This window comes from Temnothorax curvispinosus, unplaced genomic scaffold (genome assembly GCF_003070985.1).
Source record: "Temnothorax curvispinosus isolate PA1 unplaced genomic scaffold, ASM307098v1 QBEX01000981.1, whole genome shotgun sequence".
NCBI lineage: Eukaryota > Metazoa > Arthropoda > Insecta > Hymenoptera > Formicidae > Temnothorax > Temnothorax curvispinosus.
This window is the reverse complement of record NW_020210761.1, coordinates 1-10,460: the sequence shown is the minus strand read 5'-3', so window position 1 is coordinate 10,460 and position 10,460 is coordinate 1. Positions and strand designations below refer to the sequence as shown.

The 10,460-nt window shown below is 41.7% G+C and overlaps 1 protein-coding gene across 6 annotated transcripts in view; it reads left to right on the top strand.

Annotated features, from left to right (window-relative positions):
* The window catches only part of LOC112459372, a 95,709-nt gene extending 85,255 nt beyond the window's left edge, over positions 1 to 10,454 (top strand). For all 6 annotated transcript variants that reach the window (XM_025023459.1, XM_025023446.1, XM_025023452.1 and 3 more), the window contains 7 exons: positions 178 to 316; positions 2,497 to 2,723; positions 4,934 to 5,253; positions 5,934 to 7,463; positions 8,059 to 8,218; positions 8,299 to 8,467; positions 9,001 to 10,454. In XM_025023459.1, the coding sequence (XP_024879227.1) occupies positions 178 to 316; positions 2,497 to 2,723; positions 4,934 to 5,253; positions 5,934 to 7,463; positions 8,059 to 8,218; positions 8,299 to 8,467; positions 9,001 to 9,187 (2,732 nt within the window). In that variant the 3' untranslated portion in view covers positions 9,188 to 10,454. The remainder of the gene's footprint in view (positions 1 to 177; positions 317 to 2,496; positions 2,724 to 4,933; positions 5,254 to 5,933; positions 7,464 to 8,058; positions 8,219 to 8,298; positions 8,468 to 9,000) is intronic.
* Positions 10,455 to 10,460: the final 6 nt, after the last annotated feature.

Sequence of the window (10,460 nt, the reverse complement as noted above, 5' to 3'; positions counted from 1 at the left end):
TTTTAGCAAAGTAACGCGCGTAAATTATCTAGCGATATCCCTTGGCGTCTCGTGAAGTGCGGCGTCCACCGTAATTATCAAACGAATATTCAAGGCTTATTCGTTGTTTTGCGAAACCGATCATTGTGCATTCGATGGGGGATACGCATGGGATGAATGAACGGTCGTTTGTTACAGGTGGAGGCTTTTATAGGACATATTGCCCGCAGTACTACGGCACGCCCCCGCAGTATCCGGATCTGTGTTATCCGCCGACGTATTCTCATCCTCACGCTCATCCGCCGCATTACTACAAATACCCGCCCACTTACAGGAGGTAAGAGATTTATTCGCGTTCGACGCTTTGCATGATGGGGGCAAGAAGGGGGAGCCGAGGGATGTATACCACTTTGAAGAACGGCATATGCGCCGCCGTTCCGTTGTTGTCGTAACATTATCGAGCATCTGTTTGCGTTAAGTGGCACGTTAATCCTACGGCTTATAATTATTATATAATGGTTGTAAACATATCGTTGTTCAAGCGTCTTCGGTGCCTGTGATGTGGGATTAGTGACTTCCGCTATCTCCGTCTCATTTTCACCAAATTAAGTCGTCGTGACTTGACATATAAGTCGATTGGTGGATGCGAGCGAATCAGAGGGCGGATCTAGGATCCACCAATCGAGCGAATCTTGCATTTTAATAACAAATAGCGGGAATCGTGGGGCGCGGCTACCGCGACGAGTCAGTTAGTTGGCATTAGTCAATCAAAGAGCACGGTTATAGCGGAAGCACGATCGCACAATTTAGATATATATATTATACGAAGCGTTGTCGCGACCCGAGTCGTCTCCAAGGCGTCATCGCGATCCGAGCATAAGCTCGAGGCGTCATCGTGATCCTGAGTCGACATCAAGGCGTTGACTACTTTTTATTTCACGGAATCGATCAGTTTCATCTCCGCGAGGCTCACATGTAAAAAGCGACAGGAGCTGTTCTACTAAAACGTTATCGTCGTCACGTTTTCCTGTCATGGTGATAACTCGCTTCTCTGAATTGGTGTTTGCAGAATTTATAAATGTTCACAATGCGGTTTGTGTGAATGTTCACAAGGCGGTTTATAAATGTTAAGTATATATGTTTGAATTGCACGGTGTTTATGTATAATAGATAAAGCCGACTGTGTTGTACCTTGCATTAAACATGGTCGTTGGTTTCCCGTTTCGTAGTACGAGAATTGTTTTTGCTCACGTTTACAACTAACCGTGCGCGGTTTTAAACTAGCTTTGACGAAAGAGATATAGGCATTGTTGGAAAAGCAACTCATCACATAAAATTCCAGTTTTAGACTGTGTTTTGAGACTTTCCGTTATGAAATAAATCGGTTGCATGATTTTGACAAAATCATTCGGTATTGCGGGCTGCATTATCCAGATTGTTTGAAATCGCGTATAAAAGAAGCGTGTAAATTTAGTTTTTCCGTTTCGCATACATGTACGATATTTGTACATTGCTATTTTTTAAACGTCATTATAGTATTCCGGAGTTTTAATAACAAAAGTATCTATAAACATTTTAGTAAACCAACAGACTATTCTGTTACATTGCAATACATTTGGGTCACAGATGGTGCTAACTTTCCGAAACCGTCGTTATCACGTTTTTAATGAAGAAGTGAAAGTTACAACTAGAGCGTGTCAAAGTTGGTTTTTGCCGCTAAAGTCGCGGAAATTAAATGGCAGATTTTAACGCACACAGTAACTTTTTAATTACTTGATATTGCTGTAAAAAAAACATTTCAATTTTATGCATTTCTGGAACCAAACCGCAAATTTTTGTTATAATTGCGTTAGTTTTCAGTTAGAGCTATTTAATTTGCTTAAATTGATATTTAATTCGTAATAAAATCCATACACTGAGAAAAAAAATCGTAGATTCAAAGAAATATTATTTGATTCAACTAAATGCAGCGGTCACGGGCTGTCAAACTAACATTTGTTAATTCAAAAAATATTATATTTAAATAGATTCAGAATTTCTTGATATTACTCACGTATATTTGATTTAAATATATTAATATTTGCATTAAACAAATCACTACAACTAAACGAGTTTAGTCAAATTTACAACATTTTTTTCTCAGTGTACGTACAATCTCTTCCAATCTGTACGAATCTGACATTATTATTACAGTGCCATGATATTGTCGTTACAGAAAAATTCGTTTCAAATTGATCGACGAGTGTATCGATCAAGAGAATTATGCAGGCGACCTGAATGCAGGCAACCTGAATATTTCTTTCGACTGTAGATTTAGCATTCTTGCCGCCGATATGACCGCCAAGTTTGTTAAGTATCTCCGTGCATGATATCGTCCTTTTCCTTCTAATAGCTTTCGTCTCATTATCTACACACAGTAAGAGCTGATAAGGGCAAACCGGATATTCGACTCGCACGGGATATTCATATTTGCTTTTCGATTATCAATGCATTTCGTAACGGAGGGTATCTTTTCAGGCAATACTATGGCTATCAAGAGACCGGTGGAGGTGGCGGGCCGCCGCCGGGCAGCGGAGCCGCCGGAGGTGGCCCTGGAGTCGTTGATTACCAACCACCTCCGCCACCGCCCGGCGAATATCCGCTACCACCCTATTACGGGGGATATCCTCCGCCCCCCCATCCGCCACCGCCACCTCCTCCGAATCCGGCATATCTGCATTCTCAGGGAAGACCTTTCGTAGACCGTAAGTATTGTCATTTACTAAAGAGAGCTGTGCGTGACGTTGCGCCGCGAGGAAAATTCAGAAATTCCAATTCTCGTTCCCGTTCTGTTCTCCCTCTCCCACGTTCGCTTAGATTTTCTTTTGGAATTTATTTGGTTAAGATAAAAAGTCGCTCCGACAAATATGATATGAGCGGACATGCACTTTTTCAGAACAAAAACTTCTGCTTTTAAATTTAATAAAATTTAAATACGTGTTTCGAATAACACGCTGATATGTTCCTTCTTTTGTTCGGAAGAATTAATTTTTAAAAGGAAGATAGGCAGAAACGTGCTCGTCTTTTTAAATTATTCTCCGAAGCGTATAATCCGCTTCTAATGCAAATTAATATTTATTAAAAATTGCCGCGCGTATGTTTTGAGAGGATATTGATTTGCGTATCGCCGCAAATTATGCTGCCACTAAAAAATTTAAGATTATATCGCGAGAAACATGATAGGATAATATTGCATGCTCTCAATCGCTGTTGGATAATGAAATTATTTATCGGATAGAGAATTTTTAGGATTACAATCATTTCTTCCTACGAAATCCAATGGTTTTTCATTAAATAGTCAATACGTATTAATCCTCAGCTTTTCAAGTTGTATTCTTGCTACATTTTCGGACGTGCATTATTTAATGTCTCAAATAATTGAATATGGTTTCAATTCTCTTTTCTTTTTCCGCTTTCATGCTGTAGTTATATTTTCGGTCTCCATAGAAAAAAAATTTCTAAAATTTCAAGGATTCCCAGGATCACCCACGGCACGACCCTTTTGAAATTTTATCTCTCGGTTAAGACTGCAATGCTGCGGCTTCCTTTTCTTTCGCGAAAATCTGAAAATGAACAGGAAAGTACTTCGAGAATCTAAAAATTATTGTAGGGCCCATTTCGTTCGATTTCCAAGGCGTCCGAGTCCTAAAGGCCCGTTCTTCAACAAAGTATTAGCTTACCAGAAAGCAAAGTGACATTTTAAGCCGACAGAGAGCTAAAATAACCGAAAACTGTAATGCGTCCAGTCTTATCAGAAAGGAACATACGGCCATTTCCGTGCGATGTTATACGTGATTAAAAATTACTTTCCATTTTTATTCATGCCGAAGAAAACAAAAAAGACCGTGACTTTCGCTGATGATAAAAAAAGTTAATAACGTTTACAGTAAGTCGACTTATTTCTTCATCCAAATATACCTTATACTCCCGTAGCTAAGCATGACGACATATTCTTTCTCTTAGCGATAAACGACATTATGATTTTTTACTTGCCTACTATATTCCATATAAATTCCATTCCGATGTAACGTATTGTAAAAAGATGCGTTCATCGAAATTATTTTGAAATAATTAGATTCAAGATAATGCATTTTTATCCATTTTGTCTTATATTGTTTCGTTCTTTTGTCTATTCCATGTGAATTCCGCTTCGACATTCTTTTTATAATGTTTATAATAAGTCAAGTCGTTGCTATTCTTACTTCAACTTAATTACAAAGACGAGCAATGGAAACATCGCTAAAAGAATGAGCGATCGAGCCCTACTTTAACCCTTCATTGCTCTCGTATGAGACGAACTTTCAGTTCACATTTTATTATTTTAATTGCATAAATGTGGCATAAAAGTTGCTCCGAAACTTTGTAACTTTTCACTTACAACCTTCTAGATTACATTTGTATGGTTGTTTTCCAAGACTTTGTTAGCACAATTTTACGACTTTGAAAGTGTTAACGCGTGATATAACCGAGCGCGACGTTCGTGGCGAGAGCACTAACGGTCGTTTGCTGAACAAGGGCAATAGGGGTTTAAAAATTCGAATTAAATTGAATTTTATGTATTTAACCTCTTGCCTTATAATATCGAATAAAACTCGTGGTACAGATTGAACAATATGTCCATAAGAAACCAATTGCATCAATTGCATTATATATATTGAAAATTTTATCACACGATATTGTTACTTATACCAGATGATCGACAAAGGCAGATTAAGTGTATTGCCAGATCGTTGTTTCTTAGCGCGTAAGCGACGTTGCGGCTGACTATATTATGGCACGCGCGGTGCCATCACAAATTAAATCGTAAGGCAAGGGGTTAATCGGGCGTCACGCGCCTCCTCATCCGAATACTCCGTTACAAACGAGAGAGGCGGCATCCGCGCATTCACCGATTCCCCGATGTTTGTTGCCGCAGCCTTTCAGGGTTGTCCATGCCCGATGCAATCGTGTCCAAAAAACGTGGATACTGGGGCCCTTATTGGTAATGGTAAGGGAGCGCCAGTGGTATCGGGGCCCGGTCTGTCATTGCCACCCAGTGCTTTGGTAGGTCCGCCCTCGCCGGCGAGGGGGCTAGCTGGGCTAGCTCCCCCTCACGGTGCCAATGCCTGGGATACGGATCGCGTCCAAATCAACACTCACCGCAACCTAAATCAGAACCAATCCCCCTCGGTCCCGTCGTCGCACAATCTAGTCGGTGGGCACAGTCGCCTTCAGAACCAAGACTGTAGGAGTAAGGTATGTGTTCCACCCGCTCTCTTACACTTAATCAACGTCTTGATGACCGTCTCCGATTACCTTGATTTCCGCCCGATCTCGTGGCAAGATGAAAAAATACAAGTTCGATCGTCAACATGCGTTTAGATATATGAATGTATCAGGAATTTTGCATTTGGCGAGATGTACGCGATGCGAATACTCTCGCAAATAATTTAAATTCTTTACATATTAAATATTTTGGCAATACTACGCGTTGCAAATAAAATATCTGTTAAAACACAATTTCAATCGAGCAAAGATTAAGATACTATTATTTTGCATACTCCTGAAAGTAACTTTTTAATATGATAAATAATTTTTTTTTACTTTTTTGGAAATAACTTGCGACGAAATATCGTTTCGCAAACAGCCTTTCGAGAATAACATCCTTATGAATATTTAGGTTTCATTCTTTATATACAACATGATTCTATTAGTCTGAATAACTTGTAAATTTATCGGATATTTCGATCATCGAGAGAAAATGAAACGTTTTATTTTCGTATCGATATTGTCGTGGTGTAACTGAAAAATAATCGAGTTAGCGATTGAATTAAAAAGGCCACGAGCCTTTTTCAAGGACTCGCGGATTTGTTGCGCGATAGCGTCGGAGTCGCGCACGTGTAACCCGATGAATTTCCTTTCTGCCATCCCTGCAGGACGAGCAGAATTGTACGGAGGATACGTTGAGGAAATGCGGTTGTCAGAACGCGTGCACGTCCACTTGCGAGGTCAAGATGGAAACGCTATCGCCCACTGAGAAACTGTCCGTCGCGGCGAGCTGTCCCAGCAGCAAGTATCACAATTTCAAGCTGGAGAACAACAACGTCAAATGCGAGTCCTGCAGTATGGAGATCGACGGGCTGCCGTGCGTCGCCAATTGCAACGTCGTCAAGTGCGAGTCGGATTACAAGTGCGACATCATGAAGTGCGAGCAGTGCATGAAGGAGGGACAGATAGCGATACTGGAGATGGACAAGGATTCCGGTATCGTGCTGGACGACAAGCTCGACGGCGATCCCGACGTGAAGGAGGAACTGGACGTGGTGGTGATCGACAGTGACGAGAGCTGGAAAAAGCCCGATTACGAGCCGACCGTGCAAGAAACTGTCGACGATAAAGAGGAAGAGGAGGAGGAGGGGAGGAAAGTGGAGGAGGAAGTCGTGCAGGGACCGATCGCGACCAAGGTCGAGGCTGGAGCTGAGATCGAGGAACAGCCCAAGTGCCAAAAAGTGACCAAGAGGAAGCTCTCGCTCGACAGCTTATCGGACAGCAGGAAGAAGAGGAAACTGAGCAAGAGGGCCCTGTCGGTGGGCTCGTCCCAGGATGCGAATAACGAGGAATCGGTCAATGTCATCGCGCCGATCGAGCCGCTAACTCCTAGTAAAGCCGATAGCGTGAGAGCCGAGACGACGATCGTCCCGAAGAAGAAGCAAGCGAAGAAGGACGCAGGGTCACGGGGTCAAAAGCGCAAGGCGGAGGCGCCGAATGCGAACGAAAGCGCGACTAAGAAAGTGAAGAGCGTCAAGCAGAGCATCGTGAATTGCTTGAAACGGACCGCCAGCGATATCTCGATAATGGAGACTATCGACGATGTGATACAGCAGAGTCTTCAGATGACGCAGAAGAAAGACCGCAAGAGCAAGAACTGCGAGCGCGTGGAAAAGAAGAAGAAGAGCGTCAAAGAGGAATCGTTACCGGCGGCGAAGAGGCCCGCGAAGAAGATCGATCAGGTGAAGGAGCAGGCTATTGAGAAGGTGTCCAAAGCGATTTCGAAGAACGGCCAAGCGAAAAGCAAAGCGGACGCGAAACCGAAACCGAAGGCCTCGCAGGACGGTAAAGTCAAGGTTGGTAAGGGAAAAATTGGCAAAATCGTGGAAACGAAGGCGCAGGATGTAAAACCGAGGGCGCAGGACTCGAAAGCGCGGGACGGCTCGAAGAAGCGCGATAACGTGTCGAAGACCAAAGCGAGTGACCTCAGCGAAGATCCGAAAAAGTCGGCGGTAATTAAGAAGAAGCGGAAGAGCGCGAAAAAGATACCAAACGTCAAGAAGTCGGGCTGCAAAGTGGAGAATTCCTCGCTTGGAAATGAGAGCCTGACGTTAACGAGAAAAACGTTCCTGAAACCGAAGTGGAACAACGGATGGAGCTGGGAAGGGGAGCCCTTTGAAGCCAAAGTTTATCTAACGGTAAGAATAATTAAACCTTGATATACTTCCGGAGATTTATTCGAACCTTGGTTGAATTAATTGAGGAACCAGATTTCTATTATCACATAGCGATAATAAGACAAGAGAAAACTATGCTGAATTATAAAGCAATAACGAACACATCTAGATTTTTTATTGTCTTTTGCTGTGACTTGTTATTGTTATATCTCGATTAGTTTAGAAGAATCTAATTGATAAAATTTGTACACGATCTCTACGGTTAGCTTTATAATTTTATGTGTAAATAGTTCAATGAAGAAAAAATTCGTTCGAGCTGTCTGTATAAATGTTCTTTTAAAATCGTGCGAAGTTTGCAGAATTATTATATGTTATTTGATTAAATTAATGTAATATGATTAAATGTGTGCGCCGTTTATTTCAGGATAAATTCAAAATAATTTAAATTCATCTCTGAGTGTGTTACGACCACAAACGGGTCGGCACGTTTTACACGAAATTTTATACAGTAGTTAATTACCATGTGATGATGCCACTATTGACTCGACTATAGATATATCGTCTGACAATAATCTATTGATAGAATCTGATCGAATTTTAAAATCTATCACCTTAGAATGAAGAAACGGCCATACGGCGATGTTACGCGAGTATGAGTCACGAGAGCGGCGACGTATTGCGGCCTCGGGACTGCGTGTTGCTGAAGAGCGGTACGCGAAAGGGTGACTTGCCGTATGTAGCGAAGATAGCGGCGCTGTGGGAGAATCCGGACGACGGTAGATATCCTCTGTCGCGAAAAACGCAAAAACTCTTCTCTAGATTTGATGAGTTAACATCCACGCTGTTCTGCATTTAGGTGAGATGATGTTCTCCTTGCTGTGGTACTATAGACCTGAGCATACGGAACAGGGTCGGACGCCACACGACAGCGAGGACGAGGTATTTGCCTCGCGTCATCGGGACGCAAACAGCGTCGCTTGCATAGAGGACAAGTGTTACATCCTGACGTTTAACGAATACTGTCGGTGAGTAATTCTTTCTATTGTAATACGAAATTTAGTTGAATGTATATATATTATTTATAGTTCCCAAAATCAGTCACAAATTATATCATCAATTAGAACAACTCATACTTTTTTATTGAAATCTTTTGATTTTTAATCAAGCCTTTTATAAACAAATACATGACAGGAAAGTCGGGACTGAATCTGCTTATTATGATGAATCGATCGCTTCTACACGGAGCCACGTATCACGCCAAATTTAGTTTAATATGTTTCACGAATATAGATTTTTAGAAAAGATTTTTAATACTTTTTACAGATTGGCAATCCATTTGTATAATCAAATTTAATGACATATTCATGATTGATCGTGAAATAATTGACGTAAAAGCTTTTTGGTGGATGTTTTTTAAATCTCTGCTAGAGTGATGAGCTAATATAGAAGTTTATTACATATAAATTTTGATTGTCCACGAAATTAATATTGAAAGAGGTAACGTAACTTCCTTAACCAAGCAAGATCGGATTACCTGCATATCGTTTTTATGTGACAGGTATCGTAAAAACTTACGGAGGATCGAAGAGGGTTTAGAAAATCCTGGCTTAATAGTTCCGCCAGGGGACCAAGTGTATCCAAGGGAGAATCGGCAGCCTCCTATACCAGTGCCATCAGACATGGTGCTTTTCTGCCGACGTGTTTACGACTATCGCGGGAAGAAACTTGTGAAGAACCCCGGATGACTCGAATTCCTGTAAGATGCAAACCGAGGAAGCTTAGGTCACACATTGAAACTGGCCGCAGGTCTCCTTTCAAGCGTAATCGCGTCGCTGTTGATCGATTTGTCTTGATTTCGAAGGGTGACGAGATTTGATTGTTTTTTTTTTAAACGAATTACCGATTCCGCGAGCACACGCAGCCTCTACTTCTTCGTCACGTTGCGTTTTACCGGTTTGCTAGAAGAACAGCTTTTGCGTGGAGAAACATTCGGTTCTATCCATATAACTGTTAAAAGAAAGTGAAGAAAGTAGACGTGCTCGAATCGTTTCAAGAACAATCGGATCTCCTTCTACCCTTAAACGTAGGAAGATTCTTAGAACATCGCGTTAAAGAAGATTCGCAGAAAAAAAAAGAATGGCACGTCATGTATATCCTCGTATATATTGTAAGACTTACATTTATCGCGCCGCTTATATTAATCGGTCTTTCTATTCTACTCGTCTGCGATACCACAGAAATCATGATGAATCGTTCATTAATTCTGGTGATAGGTGTTGCGTGGAATTCATGTCGGCGGATCGGACGCCGGAAAGCGCGCGCCGAACGTTCGGGTCGAAACATATAGATCAATTACAAATTCCGAACGATATTTTTCCATGGATGGCATTATCCGCATGTTCCTCTCGCGGGCGATCGCAAACTTTCGCCCCCTCCCCCCGTGCTCTCCATTTTCCGCCGACACGAACGAAACCAATACAATCTCGATAACGTGTATAAGATGTTTCTAGGCGAGTTAGTGGAATTTGACAATTTTATAGAGAGAATCATATTTTTTGTGAGATAGCATTTTACACAACACTTAAATGGATATTTTTCACATAGGAGATAACAAATGCACGACGTCGTAATGTCGTGCGTCATGGCGCCTTAACTTGAAGGGAACCTACGAACAGTTTCAAAGATAAGGAATCAAAAGCAGGGACGAAATTGCGATTATTTAGCGAAAACACAGCGTTATATATATGTATAAGTGTTCTCCGATTAGGCCCGAGCGCCTGATGCGAGGGGCGAACATCAAGCGTGTGCGACATTACACTTCCATTGTCCCATGGTGTGTTTGCATCTGTCTCGGGGACGCGACTTCTCCCCGAAATTCGATCCGCGCACATATGTCATCTTCGTCAATGTAATCATTGTAATGCATTTTTACGAACAGTGCCGAAGAACAAAAATCCAAGACTGAAAGTGGCTCGATTCATATCGAAGAATTTTTAATTTACTGCTTTTAAACAACAT